Source organism: Tupaia chinensis, unplaced genomic scaffold, assembly GCF_000334495.1.
Source record: "Tupaia chinensis unplaced genomic scaffold, TupChi_1.0 Scaffold143231_1, whole genome shotgun sequence".
In the NCBI taxonomy this organism is placed as follows: domain Eukaryota; kingdom Metazoa; phylum Chordata; class Mammalia; order Scandentia; family Tupaiidae; genus Tupaia; species Tupaia belangeri.
The window spans coordinates 401,127-423,789 of NW_006203075.1; the positions used below are offsets into that span (position 1 = coordinate 401,127).

The 22,663-nt window shown below is 38.1% G+C and overlaps 2 protein-coding genes across 2 annotated transcripts in view; one reads left to right on the top strand and one right to left on the bottom strand.

Annotated features, from left to right (window-relative positions):
- The window catches only part of LOC102487388 (meiosis-specific nuclear structural protein 1), a 47,743-nt gene extending 31,172 nt beyond the window's left edge, over positions 1-16,571 (top strand). Inside the window, exons 5-10 of the mRNA XM_006163828.2 lie at positions 1,907-2,136; positions 2,691-2,907; positions 3,003-3,110; positions 12,163-12,420; positions 15,026-15,151; positions 16,177-16,571. Coding sequence (XP_006163890.1) covers positions 1,907-2,136; positions 2,691-2,907; positions 3,003-3,110; positions 12,163-12,420; positions 15,026-15,151; positions 16,177-16,269 — 1,032 coding nt within the window. The 3' untranslated portion in view covers positions 16,270-16,571. The remainder of the gene's footprint in view (positions 1-1,906; positions 2,137-2,690; positions 2,908-3,002; positions 3,111-12,162; positions 12,421-15,025; positions 15,152-16,176) is intronic.
- Positions 16,572-16,640: 69 nt separating this feature from the next.
- Positions 16,641-22,663, bottom strand: part of TEX9 (testis expressed 9) — a 57,717-nt gene continuing 51,694 nt past the window's right edge. The window contains exons 11-12 of the mRNA XM_006163829.2: positions 17,652-17,786; positions 16,641-16,837 (exon numbers count right to left, since the gene is read on the bottom strand). Coding sequence (XP_006163891.1) covers positions 16,760-16,837; positions 17,652-17,786 — 213 coding nt within the window. The 3' untranslated portion in view covers positions 16,641-16,759. The remainder of the gene's footprint in view (positions 16,838-17,651; positions 17,787-22,663) is intronic.

Sequence of the window (22,663 nt, forward strand, 5' to 3'; positions counted from 1 at the left end):
GTAAACATTTTATTCTGACACCTAAAGGAATTATTGCTATTTTCTGAATTAAAATTGTTTCATAAAATTCAAGTTGAATACACCTAGCATTTGACTAGGTATCAAGATAGCAAAGTGCTAGTTGGGGCTTTAGAGCCTTGGATTTCTTACCTATTAAAGGAGAATATTTTATTTTTGTAAATTTGTGATAATCTACATAATCATTTTGTCATTTCGTACCTTTTTACAAAGAACTTAGTATAACATCTGCACAGAAAAGATAAGGAAAGAAAAAATTTTGTTTAAGTTATATTAATGGGAAAGGGTAATGTTAGATACATCAGTTACATCAGGAATAATGTTAAGCATCCATGTTTTAATATGTTTCTCCTTTATGTTTGATGCTGCTTACCATTCCAGCATTTTGGATATGATCATAAAGGTAAAGGGTAATTTTTAAAAGTTGCCCCATGTCTTTAACTTAAAATTCATTTTGTTAAATGATTTGACAATGATCAAAAGGAATAGGGGTTTAAGCCATCAAAGAAGAAAAGTGTCTAACTCAGGGTAAATTAAAAGCAGCAGAAAACTTTAACATATACAACCCTTTTAAGTTAAAGGGATTACAAAAGGTCCTTTAATAATGAGCAAGAGCCAATAGCAGGAGAAATTTTAGCTGAGAGAAATGTAAGAGTTATTCAGAATTGGAATGACCCCATAGCCTAGTGGTTAACAGAGCTAGATCCCACATGGCCAGCGGCAGTTCAGATCCTAACCCAAGTGGCTTGAAAAGCATGCTGGCATGTGTGTTCATGCCAAAGTTCCAACAGGATGCAGAAATGGAGGAGAAGGGACTGCAGCATAACCATGCCCCACTGTGGGAGGTGCTTTCTTCCTCTTCTCCTTTCTCTCTCTCCCTCTCCGTCTCTGGCCAGTATATATGTCCTGTCTTAAAAAAAAAAAAAAAAGACAGGGAATTCAGAACTATTTAATAGCAGAACTCTATGAAAGAGGTGGTACCATCTTTATTCCAAATAGTATCTGGTAAACAGTGTAATTTAAAACTATTAAAATTGTCCCCATCAACTTAAAAACTGAAGAAAAAGATGACGACTGCTTTGGCAATGGTTAAAATAGTTATTAATGAGGTACTTACAATTTTACTTACTGTTTTTCAAATGTGAATTTTCTCTGAAGGATTAGGAAAGCCTCTTTGAGGTTTGACTCATCATCATTCAAACCCTTCAGCTAATGATGGCTTTGGCTCCTTTTTTTTTTTTTTAAGTTTTTGCCATAGGGCATTTGTGCTCAGCAGAAAGAGAGAGAGAAAGTTGGAAATTACTGCCTTCCTCTCCACCGCCCCGGGATGGCTACACAGTCCCTTCTCCATTCTCTTCCTGGATTTGGGCACATACGCACATGCACCCAGCATGCTTGTCAGGCCCCCAGGTTTGGGACTCGAACTGCGGTCGACTATGTGGGAGTCCAGTACCTTAACTACCATGCCATGTGCTGGTCGATGATTTTGTTTTTTACCTAGACAGATGAAAATACTTATTTTATGCAATAGACCTCACAATATTCAAGTACATCTGTTTTAAGGATTCTGTCAGACTGTGCTCATTTTAAAATGGAAATATGAATATGTTTGTTTTTTTCGCTATAGGGCGTATGCGCTTGCCAGACAGACAAAGAGAGACAGAGAGACAGAAAGCGAGAAATCACCACCCCCCAGAGGGGATGGCCACACCGCAATCCCTTCTCCTTCATTCTCCTCTCTGGATCTTGGGCACGCACGCACATGTGTCCGGCATGAATTTTAAGCCACCGGGTCTGGGACGCGAACTGCGGTCTGCTACATGGGAGTCCAGCGACATAACCATTACGCTAACTGCTGGTTCCCAATATGAATATGTTTTAATAACAGAAACGTGATGCTGAAATAGCCAAAACCATGATGGAAGAGCAGGAGCGAGTAATAAAGGAAGAGAGTGCTGCTGAAGACAAACGGAACAAAGTGAAGGCACAATACTATTTTGACTTAGAGAAACAAGTTGAAGAGCAAGAGAGAAAAAAGCAAGAAGCTTATGAACAGTTGTTGAAAGAAAAACTCATGATTGATGAAATTGTTAGGAAAATCTATGAAGAAGATCAACTGTAAGTTTATCCCAGTGTTCTTACAGACTGAACATTTACTGTAGATTTCTTGTAGGTTTTTTGTGATGCGGTAAAGTTCCTAGAACAGTGCCTGATACATAGTAAGGACTCAATGATGTTAGCTGTGACTCATAAATTCAGATCAAGTCTTCCTTATTTTCGTTAGCATGATAATTAGTAAATTAATAATCTGCTAATAAGTAAATGCCTACTAAGTGACTGAATGACCTAAACCTTTGTTTTTCTTAAATATGTCCATATCGTGTGTCAGAAAGCATGTTTCCTGATGAATTTCCCTGGTAAACAGCTTCAGTGTAGAGTGCTGCAGCGCCGTGCTGATTAGGTGGTAGCCTTCAGGAACTGCGTTGCCTAAAGCCTCATTAATAGGCTAACAGAAAGGCATGGTGGTATTTTATTCAGAGAAAGTTCATACGTGGTATATCGGTTACATGAATGAATGAACAAACTAAATGGGGAGGATAATTATCAGAATGAAATTATTTTTATATTATTATTTCTATTACTATAAAATGGTACCCACTGTTACTTTTCAGAGAAAAACAACACAAATTAGAAAAAATGAATGCCACTCGAAGGTATATAGAAGAGTTTCAGAAAGAGCAGGATCTCTGGAGAAAGAAGAAACGTGAGGAGATGGAAGAAGAAAACAGAAAAATCATAGAATTTGCCCACATACAGCAGCAAAGAGAAGAAAATCGGATGGCAAAAATTCAAGAAAATGAAGAAAAAAGACGCCAGCTTCAGGATGCGGTATTAAAATAACATTTCTTTAACACTAAAATTCTGAAATGTTAGTTTCATAATTTGGGTCCTATAAATATTTGTGCTTTTAAAAAATTTAATAGCTGGCTCAGAAATTGGAAGAAATGCTGCGGCAACGTGACGATCTGGAACAAGTACGACAGGAATTATATCAGGAGGAACAAGCTGAGTTACACGCCAGAAAACTAAAAGTAAGTTTCAGAAATTGAAAGAATTATTAACAGAGAGAAGAATATAATTTTAGACAAAGCAGTAGAAAGACAGTACATAGACTTAAACCCAGCCATGGTGATATTTCCTCTATACATAAATGGTGTAAACATTACAGTTAAAAGACAGATTTTTAAAGCTAAAAATCTAGACCCAGAGCCAGCAGATGGTGTGGCGTGGTGCTTAAGATATTAGATTCCCACATGACTTACGATGGTTAGAATCCCAGATCCAGAAGCTTGAAAATCATGCCGTGCTTGTGTGTGTGTGTGTGTGTGCACGCGCACACACACAGTCCCGAGAGGAGAATGGAGAAGGGACTGTGATCAGGCCGTCCCCCCCGGGGGTGGAGGTGATTTCTTACTTCCTCTACCTCTCCCTCTCTGGCGAGTGCACTTGCCCTATGACAAAAATCAAACCAAAACAAGCTGGATCCAGACAGCAGTTCTCAAACTGCCTCATAAAAAGCATAACACTGGGACCAGCAGATGGTGTAATGGTTATGTCGCTGGACTCCCATGTGGTCAACCACAGTTTGAGTCCTGGATCTAGCGGCTTGAAACTCACGGCAGGCATGTTTGCATGTATGCCCAGGATCCTGAGAATGGAGGGAATAAGGGATTGTGGCATGGCCATCTTCCCCCGAGAGGGGGTGATTTCTCACTTTCTGTCTCTCTGGCAAGCACATATGCCCTAATAGCAAACAAAAAAACAAAAACAAAAAATCATATTGCAAATATATTGCCTACAATACACAGAATTTAAAAATGAAGATGTGTGCAGTTTAAAACCAAAGAGAGAAAGATTGTACCATGCAGACACTAAATCAAAAGCAAGTTGGAGTGGCTACGCTAATATGACATAGACATAATCAACCTCAGGGCCAGGAATTGATGATGGCCAATTTCATTTAGAGGCTGTTCTAATCCTAAAGGTATATGCACCTAAATTAAAAAGTTTCACAGTACATGAGGTGAAACTGGCAAAACTGAAAGTAGTAATAAGCAAACCCACAAGATTTCAATCCTCCTTTCCCATTAATATGTAGGCTAAGTAATCAGAACCACCATTTATATATTGAACAGAATCAACAGACTTGACCTAACTGGCATTGAGAGAGTACCCCACCTAATAACAGCAGTTAGAATCAAGTATACATGGAACATTCACCAAAATAGATTATATTCTAGATCTAAATTTAAAATCCTAAATTTACAGGATTTTAAATGTTACTAAATACATTTTCTGACCAAAAAAGAATTTAACTAGAAATCAATAATAAAAATATGCCTGAAAATCTTTAACTATATTATAAACAATGTAGTTCTAAATACATGCATAAAGAAAGAAATATGTTGTTAAAATAATAATTTCTTTTTAAATTTTTATTTCTAATTTGACCAGAGAGAGACAAAAAGAGAAAGGGAAAGTGAGAAAGCAAACCACGGGTCTGGGAATTGAACCATAGTCAGCCATGTGAGAGTCCAGTGCCTTAACTACCACGCCACCTCCTGGCCCTCAAGAAAGAAATCTTAATGAAAATAAACATATTTCAAAGTGAATTAATAAAAAGCCAGCATACCAAATTATGTGAGATACAAGTAAAGCAGTGCTTAGAGAGCAGCTTATATCTTTAAATATGTGTATTAGAAAAAGATAGTTTAAAATCATGATTTAATATCTATACAAAAATTTGTGCATAAATGTTAACAGTAGCAGTATTCATAATAGCCAGAAAGTGGAAATAATCCAACTGTCAACTGATGAATGGCTAAGCAAAATTTATCCATCATTGCATGTGTTTATCTATGTAATAGAATGTTATTTAGACATAAAACCAAATTAAGTACATATTAAGACATAACCTTTCATTGTGTCTTATTTAAAAATAAAATGCTTTTTTGTACATAGCAGAGCAGCTCCCTCGCTGCGATCTGTTGAGAGTCAGCCCTCGACACAAGGATTTGTCAAAATAGTAAAAAAATAAAAAATAAAAGAGAAGAAAAAAATGTTTTGGGGACCAACAGGTGAATGGTGGTTAAGGTGCTGGATTCCCACTTAGTAGACCATGTTTTGAGTCTGAGACCTGGTAGCTTTCTCTCTCTTACATGAGCCCTGTAGTGAACTAAAAAATAAAAGAATTATTGGGGAAAAAAGTGCTTCAAGAATATTATTTAAGGGACCAGCAGTTAGCGTAATGGCTATGTCACTGGACTCCCATGTCATCGACCGTGGTTCAAGTCTTGGACCCAGCGGCTTAGACTCAGGCCGGGCCCGTGTGCGTGTGTGCCCAAGATCCTGAGAGGAGAATGGAGGAGAAGGGATTGCAGTGTGGCCATCCCCCCTGGGGGGTGATTTCTCGCTTTCTGTCTGTTTCTCTGTCTCTGTCTCTGTCTGGCGAGCGCACACGCCCTATAGCAAAAACCTCTCAAAAAAAAAAAAAAAAAAAAGAATATTATTTAAGTAGAATCTGGGCTGACCCCATAACACAGTGGTCAAGCCCTAGGCAAATAGAGCCACATCCCAGCTGGCCAACTGTGGCTCAAATCCTGGCTCAGACAACTTGAAAAATACACCAGGCACACATGTACATGTCCAAAATCTTTTTTTTTTTTTTTTTTTTGGCTATAGGGCGCGTGCGCTTGCCAGATAGACAGAGAGAGACAGAGAGATAGAAAGCGAGAAATCACCCCCCATGGGGGATGGCCACACCACAATCCCCTCTCCTCCATTCTCCTCTCGGGATCCTGGGCATGCACACACACACCCGGCATGAGTTTAAGCCACCAGGTCCGAGACTCAAACCACGGTCGACTTCGTGGGAGTCCAGCAACATAGCCATTACGCTAACTGCTGGTTCCTACATGTCCAAAATCTTGACAGGATGGAGAAATGGAGGAAAAAGAATTGGGATGTGACCACAGCCATTGGAGAGGTGCTTCTTCTCTTTCTCTGGCCAGTGCACGTGCCCTAGGGCAATAAAAAAATATGTATTTATAAATGAAATCAAACAATATGTTGCCCTTTAGAATTGGCCTTTCTCTGCTTGGCATAATTCCCTGGAGATTCAGCTAAGTTGTTGTTTGAATCCTGTACTTCGTGCCTTTTTATTGCTGCATATCATTTCATTGGAATGTATGTCCCAATTTATTTGGCCCTTCGCCCATCAGAGGACATCTGGAATGTTCTCAATTTTTGGCTCTTTGAGATAAATCTGGTGTAAGCATTCAGGTGTGTTTGCTGTCCTTTTTCCCCTTAAGGTTTTTTTTTTTTTTTTTGCCATAGCATGCATGTGCTCACCACAGAGAGAGGGGGGAAAGTGAGAAACCACTCCCCGGGGGGATAGCCACACTGCAGTCCCTTCTCGATTCTCAGGATTCGGGGCACATACACTCAGCATGGTTTTCAAGCCACTAGGTCTGGGCCTTGAAACATGGATGGCCCTGGATAACCAATGCCTTAACTACCCGCCACCTGCTGCTCCCTCAGGTGTACGTTTTTGTGTAAGCAAGTTTTCATTTCTCTGGGATCAATTGCTGGAGAGCACAGTTAGCTGGGTGTAGTGGTACTTGCATGTTAGTTTATAACAATCTGTTACATTGTTTTCCAGAATGGCAGTACTATTGAACAGTCCCACTAGCAATGTATGAGCGATGCGATTTCTCTGCATTCTTTGCCACTGTTTTTTATTTTAGCCATTTCTAACGGTTGTGTAGTGACACTTCCTTGAGGTGTTAGTTTGCATTCCTTTGGTGGCTACCGAGGCTGAACATTTTTGTGCTCTTTGCCATCCTTTTGGTGTAATACCTGCTTTAGTGAAATCTTTCTTTCTTTCTTTCTTTCTTTTTTCCTTTTTTTGCTGATTTCTAATTGGGTTCACTCATTGTAGAGTTTCAGAGTTGGGTACATTCTAGATTTTAGTATTGTCAGGTGGCTGGTTTGTAAATATTCTCTCCTGGTATGTAACTACTTTTTAAACTCTTAATGTGGTCTTTCTCAGAGCCAATGTTTTCCATTTCTGTGGAGTCCAATTTGTTTTCTTTTATGGAACCTTCTATGCTTAAGGTGTCAAGTTTAGCAACTTTTTGCCTAGACCCTAAATAATTTTTTCCTTAAGTTTTTTTCTATTTTATACTTAAATCTACTTCATTTTCAGTTCATCTCTTGTATAATTTTTTTTCAACTTAGGCCAAAATACAGTTTTTGCCTTCAGATATCCAATTTTCCAGACCCTTTGTTGAAGTGGCTGTCTGTTCAACACCGTTGCTTTCTGTTTCACACCGTGTTAATCACAGTTGAGCATATCCGTCTGAGCCTGTGCCTGGGATCTGTATTTGGATCCCTGTTTCTGGCCTAGTACAGCACACATCTCTTTTGATTATCTTAGTTGTATAGGTCTTCAAAATTCTTTTAGCTGTCCTGGTTCCTTTATCTCCTCATATAAACTGGAGAATTATCTTGTCTCTATCTAAAAATTATCTTTCTGAAATTTTGAGGGAATTGCATTAAATCTGAATGTCAATTTTGGAGGGAAATTAACATGTTCACTACATTTTTCTTTTTATTTGGAGAGGTTTTTGCTATAGGGCGCGTGCGCTCGCCAGACAGACACAGACAGACAGACAGACAGAAAGCGAGAAATCACCCCCCAGGGGGCATGGCCACGCCGCAATCTCTTCTCCATTCTCCTCTCGGGATCTTGGGCACGCACGCACATGGGCCCAGCGTGAGTTTTAAGCCACCAGGTCCGGGACTCGAACTGTGGTCGACTACGTGGGAGTCCAGCGACATAGCCATTACGCTAACTGCTGGTCCCAACATGTTCACTAGATTAAGTCTTCCAATCCCTGAACATAGAATGATTCTCCTTTTAGATCTTTGAATTTTTTCATCAGTGTTCTGTAGTTTCTAGCCTACAAATCTTGTACTTTTTTTTTGTTAGATTTATATCTAAATCACCCTCGTTTATGGAACAAATTGTACAAGGAATATTAGTTTGTTTCGATGTCCACAATCTCATGGCTGGGGAATTGATGCTTTTATGTTTACCTTGTCTCATGATCTTGTTAAATTCACTTAGGAGCTCTAGCAATTGTTTTTTCCTACCTAGTCAGGCATGTCTTTTGTAAATAGGGAGTTCATTTCATGCTTTATGATCTGTATACCTTTTATTTCTCTTAAGAACTGGCTAAAACTTCCAGCAACACTGCTCCCACTATGTTGAATAAGCATGATGTGAGTAGACATAACCTTCCATGTTGCCAGTATCAGGAGGAAAGCATTCAGTCCTTTCACCGTTAAGTAGAACGTTTCAGTTGTAGGTTTTGTGTGGGTGCTCCTTATCAAGTTGAAGTTCTCTTTTATACCTGTCTTTTTGAGGGTTTTGTCATGAAAGGGGTGTTAAATCTCAGCAAGTGCTTTTTCTCAATCTATTGATATGATTAGGTACCTTTTCTTCTTTAGCCTGGTTGCTTATATTGATTGATTTTTATTGACCCAGCATTGCATCCCTGAAATAAATCCCCTTTGGTCATGGTGTATAATTTTTTTTAATGTATGACTGAATTATACTTTTATACTTCCCAATATTCTGTTAAGGATTTTTGCATTTACATTCATGCAAAGTACTGGCCTATAGTTTTTTTAATCATATATCAGGGTAATATTGTCTCCATAAATTAAATGGGAAAATGTTCTCTCCTCTGTTTTACGAAGATACTATGTAGAATAGAATTGGGTTAGTTCTATAACTGTTCAGTAGAACTGAAATTTCAATTCTACCATCCCGATTCGGAGAGTTTTCTTTTCTTTTCTTTTCTTTTTTTTTTGGAGGGAGTTGTGACATAGTAACTCAGTCTCCTTAACAGTTGTAGAGAAATTAAGATTATTTTTTATCTGGTGAGTTTGAGTAGCTTGTTTCTGAAATGATTCATCTTGTCTAAATTGTCAAATCTGTGTATGTAGAATTGTTTGTAGTATTCTCTCTTTTATTTAAAAAATTTTTTTTGAGACGTTTTTGCTATTGGGCGCGTGCACTCGGCAGAAAGACAGAGACAGAGGGACTTAGAAAGTGAGAAATCACCTCCCAAAGAGGGGTGGCTATGCCAACAATCCCTTCTCCTCCATTCTCCTCTTGGGATCTTGGACACACATGCACACAGTCCTGGCATGAGTTTAAGCCACTGGGTCTGGGACTCAAACCACAGTCGACTACATGGGAGTCTAGTGACATAGCCATTATGCTAACTGCTGGTCCCTGTAATAATATAATATTCTCTTAGTATCATTTTGATGTCTCCAGTGCCCCTAGTGATCATCCATATTTTAATCCTGATGTTGATTTATTTTTTGTCTTTTTTAAAAGTCTGTTGCTTTTAAGTACCAACCATTTGTTTCATTGATACTTTTTTTTTTTTTTTTTTTTTTTGTAGGGGGGTTTTTTTTTTCTATTGGGGGGGTGCACTTGCTATAGGGTGCATGCTCTCGCCAGAGACAGAAAGTGAGAAATCACTTCCTTGGGAGAAAGTGAGAAAGCAAGCCACCACGTCTGGGACTCAAACTATAGTCAGCCATGTGGGAGTCCAACACCTCAACCACGCCACCTGCTGGTCCCAAACCTTTTTATTTTTAATAATTTTTTATATCAGAGTGTGTGGACTTGCCAGAGTGGAGGAGAGGGGAAAGCACCCTAGTGGGAAGTGGCCATATCATGTTCCCCTCTCCTTCCTCTCTCTCTCTCTTTCTGGGACTTTGGGAACATATGCACCTGGCATGTTTCTCAAGCTGCTGAGTTCAGGACTTGAACCATGAAGTCAGTCATCTGGGAGATGGCTGCCTTGACCACCAGGCCATGGAGCTGGCCTGAGCCCTTACCTTCTATATGCACACAACACTGGTAAGTAAACACTGTGTGCCCAGCATCCCTAAGAAAATAACATTCCTTCTAGGATTTTATTGTGAGAAAAGGCATATACGTATGAAAGAAAATTAATGGAGACAGAGAAAGTAAATGCTAAATAATAAAGAGGCCCGAGAGAGAGGTGAGTATGAGTTAGTGATTGGAGACAATGTTATGGAGGAAATAGGATTTGAAAGGGGAATTGAAGAGGTCGACTACTCAGTATAGCAGATAATGAACAAAGTCGACATAGTTAATACTGCAAGTTGGCTCACTTCACAGCCATCCTCCCCTGGAGTCCCTTTTTCAAAATGTGCCTTGGTATGTTATAAAGGCTATAAAGTTAAAAGTACATTTGTCTTCGGTTTATGACTAGGTTATATCCAGCAGTTATGTTCTCCCACTTCAAGGTGTGAAGATGGAAGTTAGCAAAAAGAGCAGCCACCACAGGACGGCCAGGACACTTGTAGCAGCTTTGCTAGAGTTGTCATTTTGGAATCTGATCAGTGGGGTAGCAGCTTGATTCCCTGACCTTCTCCAAGTGTTGTATGCTCCCTAATGTCCTGCAGGTTAAGGGTCCCCATCCTCCGGGCTCTGGATCAATGCTAGTCCATGGCCTGTTGGGGGGTGGGCGAGTGAGCAGTTCCGTGTTTGCAGCCATTCCCATCACTCGCATTGTCGCGTGAACTCGGCGCCTGTCAGGTCAGCGGATTCTCATGAAAGCACAAACCCTATTGTGTGATTGTTTTATTGTATATTGCAATGTGGTGGTGGAAATGGGGTGCATGGTGGATGTGGTGTGCTTGGGTCATCCCGGTACCAACCCTTCCACCCTGGTCTCTGGAGGGATTGTCTTTCACAAGGCTGGTCACCAGTGCTGGGAGGGTTGAGGACCACTGCAGTAGTAAGTCCCTGGTGGTCTCCGTTATCTGTGAGTAATAACCGTGCACAGCAGAGGTGTTAAGGTGACGTTCTGGGTGCCTTCAGGACCTTGGCCTGCCTAGAGTTTGTGTTAGAATGGACAGGGTTGGTGGGTTAGAGAAGAGAAAGTGTTGTGAGTCCTAATCGAACAGAGAGTTGATAAAGCAAGGACAGCGAAGCGTTTTGGAGGAATCTAGGTGTTAGGTATTGAGTAGTCACTGCATGTTTTTAGCTTGCCAGAGGGCACGTGTGCTAACCCCCCTGGGCCACTGTCTTGCCACACTGCCTTCTCTTCTATTTCTACATTTTTTGGGGACTTTGGGCATACATACACATGTACCCAGCATGTTTTTTAAGCTGTTGGGGTCAGGATTTGAATTGTGTAGTTGGCCATATGGGTGCCAGCTCCCTTAATCCCCAGACCATGGGCCAACTCCAATTCTTGGTTTTCTAATATATTTGAGATTTTTCATAATAAAATTTGGGGGTAAAAGTTTATAGAAAAGGACACTAACTGCTGTGAGTAAATTAAATTTCCCTGTATAACTTTGCTAGACTATTTTTCTTATTAAAAATTGTAAAATTTCTTTTATACATTCAGTCATTATACATCACTACAGCTTGTAAAGTGAATTTACCCAACATGAATACACTTCACACCAGTTTCCTTGAAGATACCATATATGTTATGATTAGATAATCATCCATTTCTAGATTGTTTTTAAATTTTAGGGAATTTTGGAGAATGGAAAGAGTATTAGAAGATTAGGGATAGGTCAGCACAGCTCTGGTTTCATGATGAGCAAGTTGGAAACTGAAAAGTACTTAGTGATTTGGGCGGCTGTTTCAGGATTCTAGAACGATTCATAGTTGGTTCAAACTGCAAAGAGCACAGATGAATAAACTCACATGTGCAGAAAGTTTTCATGTTCGCTTTCTGCAGAATAGATGTGTGTTAATTCTGAGAACAGAAACAAGATGGTAAATACACACAACTGAAATTTCTGAATAAGTAATAGAAGGCAATCCAGATGTAATGTGTCCTTTATCCAATAAGTTTTAAAAGGACAGGGCAAAGTGGTATCATGAAAAGGCCTAATTTTTAATTGTAGGTTTCATATTATAATGCTAAGCTCACCAAACCTGTCCTGTCCTTCATGAATCTGATGTAAGGAAATGGTTAGTGAAATAAGCTAAGCTATATTGTTGTTTAGGAAGAAGCAGAAGAGAAATTGAGAAAGCAAAAAGAGATGAAGCAAGATTTTGAAGAACAAATGGCCTTGAAGGAACTAGTATTACAGGCTACAAAAGAGGAAGAGGAGATCTTTAGGAAAACTATGCTAGCTAAACTTGCTGAGGATGATCGAATAGAATTGATGAATGCTCAGAAACAAAGAATGAAGCAACTGGAACACAGGAGGGCTGTGGAAAAACTTATTGAAGATCGCCGCAACCAGTTCCTTGAAGACAAAGTAAGAAAAAGATTATTTTTATGTGGTCATTATTATTAACAGCAACCAGCTCATCTACTTATGAGACATTTACTGAGAATCTTTTATGTCCCAGACAACGTTAGATATCTGTTTGCTAATCATAAATTTTCTGACCAATCATTTATTAATTCAAGTAAAAATACAGTTGGACTTAAAAAGTTCATGGAAAGATTAAAGTATGAGTTTGCTTTGGTACAAAAAAAAAATGGAAATCCATGCAGTTTTTTCATAACCATTTTTCATGAGCTTTTTGAAGACCCCAAGTATTTATTGCTACTTTCTATGTACCAGACGGTTAGTGTTGAAAACATAAAAGTACATACAAGGTAAGTTCATGTCATCTATGAATTTATGAACTTGGCTAAGAACAAAATATAAAACCCTAATAGATATGTCTTGTGCAGGTGATAATAATTATACAGATATTGCTGTGTAAAATCCAGCATCTTTTTCTGTGACTTATTGAGAGGCAATGCAAAAGGGGGAGAAGGGAGTTTATTTAGCTGTGTTCGAGCACAGGGAGTGGCCGAATCCAACAAGCTCACCAATTCCCAGAAGAGAAATTTCCATCCCTTTATATACCATTACACTTCTCTTTTATGCATTATCTATAACATACATTTAGCTTGTTCAGTGTTACTCTTACCCTAACGGTTTTCCCAAAATTATTCTGTGCACACCTTTCCCTTTCCCAAGATATTTATGAGCCCATTTTTCTCATGGTGACGTTGAATCTATTGACTCAGCGTTGTGACATTTTTTTTTTAGAGCTATACTGTTTAACAAAACACTCTAAATGTAATTATTATGGTAAATTATAACAAACATTACAGTTTTTGCAGTTTAGCCTGTTACATTGTGTCCTTTGAGGAAACATTCCCCTCTTCTAAGATTTCTTGTCTAAGTCCTTGGCCCCTGTCCTGGTTGAATTTTTATGATGACTATGTAAAACATGTGGCTTAAGTTACCTCTTTTAAGCAAACATACTTATTTATGATCGTAGCTACAGATTACATTAGTTACAGAAGCTATAACCACCAGTTAACCTTAAAGTATAAGAGAAATAAAGCAAAAAATAGGGTTAAGAAATTGCTTATCCTGTTATAATATGAATGTGTTAGTGTGGCAGACGTGGAGTGCACTGGAAGCTGTTTTTAAGGTAGATTTTTTTCCCCAGGGGGAGCCTCTGAAGAATTACAAAAGCTATACTAGGGCTGCATTTTTTCTTTTTTTTGGAGAGGTTTTTGCTATAGGGCACGTGTGCTCACCAGACAGAGACACAAAGCAAGAAATCACCTTCCCCCCAACGGGGGCTTGCCATGCTGCAATCCCTTCTCCTCCTTTCTCCTCTTGGGATCTTGGGCACGCACGCATACGTGCCTGGTGTGAGTTTAAGTCACCGGGCCCGGGACTTGAATCGTGAAGTCCAGCGACATAGCCATTACGCTAACTGCTGGTCCCCTGCATTTGAAAGATAATGTGAGTGTAGCATTGAGGGAAGATCTGAGGAGAGCAAGACCAGAGACCATTGTATTCCCAATAATACAGTATAAGAAACTGCCCAAAATTTCAAGAGGGTTTTCAAATTGTTCATGCAAAATTTTTATTTACTATGGTAAACCTATGCATTGATACCAAATTTTTTTTTATATGGCTATATCCTAGAATATTTTTATCCAATAACTTTAAAGGGTTGTCTCCCACTGTTTTTTTCTAGAGAGAGATTTTTTGCTATAGGGAATGTGCACTTGCCAGAGAGACAGTGAGAAATCACTCTCCATGACGGATGGCCATGCTGCAGTCCCTTCTCTTGCGATATTGGGCTAAAAACTCATGGACATGTGCCTTGTGGGAGTCCAACAGGGTAACCATCTGCTGGTCCCAGAGTTTGCCTCCCATTTTAGCCAAGGAGATACATGTTGTCTTTTAAGGTTTAAATGTCTTTGGCAAGGAGTGGACAGAAGAAACAGCGACCCTGTCACCTAAAGTAAGCTTTGGCAGAAAATCACTACCAATTCAAATCACTACTATTTCAATGATCTTTCCAATTCAACAGGTTTATTTGGTCACATTTCCACAAGCGTTCTTTAAGCCCTAAAACTTCAAACTAAAGTCCTCTATTGAGTTGTGGGTAAAGTCATGATACATTTTTCTATGCAAAAATTTTTCCAGTGACCCAATATATCATGGTACAGAATTCTGAAGTGATTAAGACCATTCACAGCTTTCTGAGAGTTTGTTGGAACTCTTACACTTTGTATAAGGTTTTAAAAAATTATCCTGTAGACATCTATACTGCGTTGTAGTCACTACCTTTTTTGTCTTGAACTGTCTTCACCAGGCATATGTTAAAATTCAATAACTATTTGGTGAATTTATTCGAAAATCACTCTTTTTTTCCTTTATAATGAAGACATTTTCATTTGCCTCTAAAATCCGTCACAACTCATAACTGTAAAGGAGTAATGATGACAGAGGTTATCTATGTACATGCTGGTATCTTTTGAACTTAGTGTCATAGTTTATTTGAAAACTTGAAAGGTTAACATTTTGTGATTTTCAAATTAATGAAATTTGTTTCCAGCAACGAGAACTAGATGAATGGCATTCACTGCAAAGACAACAAGGATGTATCAATACAATTATTGAAGAAGAAAGGCTAAAACTGCTGAAAGAACATGCTACAAAGTTACTAGGATATCTCCCTAAAGTGAGTGAGATTTATCTCAAGTACAACCTTCATAATCACGTAACGGTGTAAAAAAGATGGCACGGTCAGCTATGTACTACTTGATGAGCTCTTGGTGAGGACGGTGCTTCTGTAAAGATGCCATGGATCCTAGGCATGTAGTAGGATTTCTTAGACCCTATCCTTAAGCGATGCATGACTTGGGCCTAGGTCTCATGCACTTGCTGTGTTATGAAGTAGCACTGTGATCTCGGCCAGGCACTGAAATTCTCTGGGCCCATTATGAGAGCCATGAACTAGATCTACTGAATTTTTACTTCAGGAGTTCATTTTTCTTTCAGCATAGGAGGTCTAAAACGATCAGAGGTAGGACCTAATATATATATCAGAAACGGTGATGTCCTGCTCTAGAGTAGTTATAACTAGGTAACTTTGATTTTCAAAAGTAATTCTAGAAGGTCTGAGATGTATATGAAAATTTGCTGAAGTTCCATAGGCTACACCTAAAGATTTAGAAAAAAGAGACTGCTTGTCCACCAGGTCTTCTGGGTTAGACAGGATAAATGGATGCAAAATGTTTTAAAACCTACAAATTATAGCAAGTGTTTTTTATCAGAGGTAGGACCTAATAAACTTGGTATCTAAAAATGATCATACCCTTTCGATTCTACGTAAACCAAATTATCTTTCAAATCGCAAATTTAAAGAGCCTTACACTACAGGGAAAAAAGTAGAGCACATCAAATAGTTTAACTCAAAATCTGGGTTCGGTTCTTTCCTACAAGACTGAATGTTTGCTAATTAGTAATCAACTGAGGCATGAAGAACCAAGCTTATGCATGAATGTAAGTCACTTTATCCATGACCTGTTCTAAGACAAAGGTAGGGTATAATGTATTGGTTGTCGGAAAAGTCATCATGGCTGTTAAATGAGGAAAGTGAGTCTGAGACTATTCAGTATATATAGTAATTTATAAATTACTATCTGTAGTTCTTATATTACCTTAAAAATGAGTGGAAAAATATTCAAACATTTTTTCTTGTAGGGAATATTTAAAAAAGAGGATGATATTGATTTGCTTGGTGAAGACTTCAGGAGAACCTATCAAAAAAGGCGGGAAATTTGTGAAGAGAAGTGAGTAGCATCAAGACTTAGTAACATATTGAAGAATCCAAACTTTGCCACTAGATGTCAGCATAACTTAACACTTCAAGGGCCGTAGGACTCCATTATCTATCTACCTGGATTTCCTGAAGCATCACAGTATAAACAACAGTAATTTTGCATTTTTAAAAATCTGATATTTCTGTACATCTAAATTCTACACCATCTGTCAGGTATATTCACTGTGACTAACTCTAAATTGAATTTTATGTTTAGAATTTGGCTTTTAAGCATTTTTCCTGTCTACTATATCTAAATAAAGAATAAGGAACTTCACAGTGTTTCTTTACCTAATGGGCTGGTTATATTAACTTTAAAACAAATTGCTCTAATTTATGTTCTCGAATGATTCTCTAGAACACATTTTCAAGTGGAGTTGTGAAAACACGAAAGGACTAGGCAGGTTATAAGAAAGATAGCAGAAGATACTTAAAATATTTTGAATTCCCCCAATTTATGTTTACTCATGGATTTCCCCATTCAAGTGCCTTCATAAATTCTTCTTCAGTAAAAGATAGCATCTTCGCAGCTTCAATATGCATCTATTTAAAAAAAGTATGATATAAAAATGTAAGTTCTGTTGTAGGAATGTTTACTGCAGTTCCAACAGGCATGACATTTGAAATCTTAATTACATTCAAGGATCTACCTACTGTTCTGTCTTAATATGACTTTTGTAAAAATGGAAAGAAGTACGAACTCATACCTTCTCATCAACTATCCCATGTTTAAAGAAAGGAACAAGGGTGGTTTGCAATCAACACTGTTTTAAGTTTGAAAGAACAAACAATTCCAATAGTCATTCTTCTGCCTGGTTACTTTTCTGTAGTTGGAAAGTACCCGTGCTGATTTACTTACTGAAAAACTCCACTTGCTTGAATAACACCTTATATATATTAGATTTCATATTTTATCTAAAGTTTTGTGCCTAAGGAGACCTAAATATTTTGGGCCACTCTCATAGCCTGATCAGAACGACCTATATGGCTGACTGCAGTTCAAAGTCTGGCCCTAGTGGTTTGAAAACATTGTCATGTGCACATGCCCCAAGTGGAGAAGGAAATGTGTAACCACACCCTATTAGGAGGGTGGTTTCTCCGTCTGTGGTGAGCATGTAAGCCCTCTGGCAATTCAAGAGTTTTTGGGGTTTGTTTGCTTATATGGCATGTGGACTCACCTGGATGACCATGCATGCCTGATAGACTTTTTAAGCTGCTAGGTTCTGAATAAGACAGTTGGCCACATAAGATCCAGTGCCTTAACCAAAACATCACCTGGCTAGCCCAACATTAAATATTTTAATAGAAAAAAACCCAGATATTACTTGGACCTTTTTTTTTTTAAGGATAGACTTACCTTCTGCCTTTTTAAAACATCAATTAATTTTAATTGTTTCTTGAACCCTATCATTAATTCTCCTTTTTGTTTTTCTAGTTTCTTATTTTCTGATTTTAATACTTCAATTTTTTTGTACTCTTCATTTGCTATATCCTACAAAAGAAAAAAATACATATTTTTTAAAATATGCAGTTTTGTAAAGGAAGAATTATTAAAGATTCATCACATTGATAATAAGTACTACTTTTTAAACTGAAAAAAATTTTAAGTAAAAATGTCTTTGTATTACTAATTACTGGAATTTGAGAGCTTTTAATCATGCTCAGGTCTAAAAGAAAATGTTTTTAAAATAATCCAATCCTAATTCTAGTAATGTCAAGGTAGCTTGTATTGGACTATCTTTCCTAATAGTAACATATAAACTCTATACACAATTTATAGTTGAAAGTATAGATGAATAATCAGTAAGCAGAAATCAGAAGTAATGTGATCCTTGGGAACCAGCAGTTAACGTAATGGCTGTGTCGCAGGATTCCTACGTAGTCGACTGTAGTTCACGTCCCGGATCCGGTGGCTTAAAACTCACACCGGGCGCGTGTGCATGTGTGCCCAAGACCCCGAGAGGAGAATGGAGGAGAAGGGATTGCGGCGTGACCATCCCCCCTGGGGGGTGATTTCTCACTTTCTGTCTGTCTGCCTCTGGCGAGCGCACGCGCTCTATAGCAAAAACCTCTCGGAAAAAAAAGTAATGTGATCCTTGAAAAAGCAAAACTACACTGGTAGATACATATTCAAATAGCTTCTCCTAAGAGCACTCTGCTGTTCGTGGGTTCACCAGGGCATAGACCACACTATCAAAAATATTATTCTCAACTACACTGAGGAATAGGAGAACAGGGCTGCCAGAGCAGTATAAATTTCTACATGGTATTAGAGAAAAAGGCCTCAAAAATCTGTGTACATAATGAGGATACTAAAAAAAAAAAAAAAAAAGTTCATGGAAAATGGGATTTTAGTGCAAAAACATTTTAAAATCCATGCAATTTTTAATACACGTTTTCCACAAACTTTTTGAAGGTTCCATATATTTCCTCCAAATTCTTGGCAGACAACTAAGTACTACCTTCAGGGTGAGACTCCTAGGTACCTGTGAAACAGAGGACTAAAGAACTGAGCGGTGAATTTACCCAGTGCACAAAACAAGGGAGACCAATATTTTAACTTTGGTGAAAACTGGTTAAGTTCTGCAGCAATGTGGACAATACAGAAAAAGGATCAGTGAATTTTCACACAGATCAGCAGAGGTAATTATGTACAGGAAGATCTATACATGAAATGTTGAAAGAAGTTTTATATAGAAGGAAAATAGTAGTGGAAAGAAATCTGAATCTACAGACACACAAAAAATTAACAAATAACAATGAAACAGAATAGAGCCAAGAAAAAAGTTTGCATATTCACAGCCAGTTGATTTTCAACACACACTCAACAAAGACTCAACAAAGACTCAGCAAAGAACATACACTGGGGAAAAGACAATAAATGGTTCTGGGTGAAATGAATACACAAAAAAATTAACAAATAACAATGAAACAAGAAAAAAGTTTGCATATTCACAGCCAGTTGATTTTCAACACACACTCAACAAAGACTCAGCAAAGAACATACACTGGGGAAAAGACAATAAATGGTTCTGGGTGAAATGAATAGTCACATGCAGAGGAATAAAGGAGATCCCTATCTCTAGCCATATAACAAAAATCAATTAAAAATGGATTAAAGACTTGAATGTAAAGTATGAAACTGAAATTACTAGAATAAAACAGGTGAAATGCTTCAGGACATCTGTCTAGGCAAACATTCTTTGCGGAAGACCTAGAAAGCTACTGCATAGCAAAGGAAATAACTGACAGAGTGAAAAGACAACTTACAGGTTGGTAAAAAGTATTTGCAAACTATTCGTCCGATAACAGCTTAACATCCAGAATACATAAGGAACTCAAATAATAGTAAAACAAAGTGCAAATGAGCTGAATAGACACTACTCCAAAGACAGAATACAAATGAACAAGTATATGAAAAATGCTCACCACTAGTTACCAAGGAAATGCAAATCAAAATCACAATATCTTATTCCCCATTAGAAAGGCTATCGTCTAAAAGAAAAAAATAACATAAGCTGGTCACAATCGGGAGAAACAGTAATTCTAACATACCACTTGTATGACTGTAAATTAGAACAGCCATTATGGAGAACAGTATAGATTCTTCAAAAAACTGAAATTAAAACCTTACGATCCAGCAATCTCACTACTGAGTATATACCTGAAGTTATGTCACAGAGTAATCTGCACTCCCATCTTTACTACAGCACTAGACACCAGAGCCAAGATATGAAATCTAGATGTCTGTTAACCGGTGAATGGGGGACCAGCAGATGGCATAATGGTTATGCTGCTAGACTCCCACATAGCCAACTGTGGTTCAAGTCCTGGACCCGGTGGCTTAAACTCACACCGGGCACATGTGCGTGTGTGCCCAAGATCCCGAGAGGAGAATGGAGGAGAAGGGATTGTAGTGTGACCATCTCCCTCTGGGGGGTGATTTCTTACTGTGTCTCTGTCTGTCTCTGTCTCTCTGGCAAGTGCACATGCTGTGTAGCAAAAATCTTGCTCAAAAACAAAAACGACGACAAAAAAACCCAGATGAATGGATAAAGAAAATGGGGTATATATGCACAATGGAATGTACTCAGCCATAAAAAAGAAGAGAAACCCGCACCTTTTACAATATGTATGACAGTGGGTGACGGTGGGTGACACTGGAAGTGAAATAAGCCAAGCAGAGATTATCACGTTTTCACTCATGTCGAAGCTAAAAACAGTTGATTTCATACAGGCAGTGGACGAGTGGTCACCAAAGGCTGGGGTAGGGGTAGGGTAGGGGTAGGGTATAAGGGATATAAGGAGTTTGTTTAAAGGGTAAACAATTGCAGTTGGATTAAAAAAAAAATTAAGTTTTACTTTTCTGCATAACAGATGATGACAGTTAATTTACTATAGATCCTCAAATAACTACCAAAGAGGATTTTTACTGTCCCCAGAATAAGGAAATGAATGTGGGAGGTGACAGATAATGCTAACTACCCTATTAGGTCATTACTCACTGTATACATTTATCAAAATATCATTCTTTACCCCATAAATATGTACAATTATTATGCATCAATTAAAATAAAAATAAAAAGGCAGTTCATTCATTTTTGCATCCCATCAAAAAAAAAGTAATGTCAGAACACAGACTATTACCAGGAATAAAAACAGTTGTCATAATAATAAAAGAATTAATTCATGAAGAGGACATAATAATCCAGAATATTAGTAACAGAGATTCACAACATTTTATAAAAATTAAAGAAACTAAAAATAGAAATACATCCACGATTGTTTTCAGAATTCAGTACTCCTCTCTTAATTATTGACAGAGCAAGAGCCAAGAAAATATGTAAAGATATATGAGAACAGTAACAAGCAACTTGACATAACTGACATTTATATAATACTCTGCTCAACAAATGCAGAATGCACATTGATTTCAAGGACACTGCAATATTTACCAATTTGTATTATACTGTGGACCATAAAACAAAGTTTCTATACATTTACAATGAATCAAATGAGACTAAATGTATTCTCTGTCCATGATGGAATTAGGTCATTACTCATTGCATACATTTATCAAAATAAATATATACAAGACCATGTCTCATTGGTGGTTTCTCTTCCCCCCTCTCTCCCCCTTCTCTCTTGGGAGTACATGAGCAATCTTAAAATTAGAAAGAAAAAAACAAACAAAAAACAACAAAATCTGAACAAAAATTTCCAGGAAGTTTTGCTTTTCCAGAAAAATGACCTGAGCATTCACTTGATACCAGTAAATAAAAATTAGAAAAATTTAAAATTTACAAAATAATCTAAAAGTAAATTTACAAGACTAGCAGACTAAAAAAATTTGCAAGCCCCATAATACTACAGACTATACTATAGACTACAGTTATGTTCCCATGTGTACAAAGATGCAAAAAAATCAAACATTTTCACAAACATAGCCCTATAACAAATAAGAGAGATGACGATATACTACTACCAAGGTGTTTCTCCCAGGAGTACAGGCTGTCTTAGCATTGGAAAATGAACAAATTCATTTCAAACACCATTCAACACCTTATGTCTGTCCAGTTCTAGCCTTCAGCTAGTCATCTTGAAAGAATTACATATACTCACTATCTCCATTTCTCACCTGCATTTGTTTTTTTAAACATTTTTTTGTTTATTTTGCCATAGGATGCATGTGCCCACAGGAGATCGAGACAGACAGGGAAAGTGAGAACTCAACCCGTCAAGCGGAAGGCCACACTACAATCCTATCTCCGCTATCCTCTCAGGATTCATATTCATACAATTGATATCAACAGACTGAAAAATAAAAATATATCATCTCTGACCAGCAGGTGCTGTGGACATTAAGGCGACTAGATCTTAACGTGAAAATGCAAAAGACCTATAGTGGTTGCATTCTGTACTAAAAGAGGAAGAAAACTGTACTCACTCTGATAATCAAGACCGTGTGTTATCAGTATACTGATGGTCTTACGGTCCAATGGAATAGAAGAGATATTCCTGAAATAGATCTGCATATTTCTGGACAACTGATCATCAACCCAGTGTGTCAAGGCAACTCAATGGTTAAAGAGTAATCTTTTCAACAAGTAGTGCTGGGACATATGGAAAACATTTGGACTTGAGGGGCCAGCATTTAGCATAATGGCTATTTTGCTGGACTCCCATGTAGCCAACCGCAGTTCGAGTCCTGGACCTGGTGGCTTAAACTCACGCCAGGTGTGTGCGTGTGTGCCCAGGATCCTGAGAGGAGAAAGGAGAAGGGATTGTGGCGTGGCCAACCCCCCTGGGGGGTGATTTCTTGCATTGTGTCTTTCTGGCAAGCACACACACCCTATAGCAAAAATCACT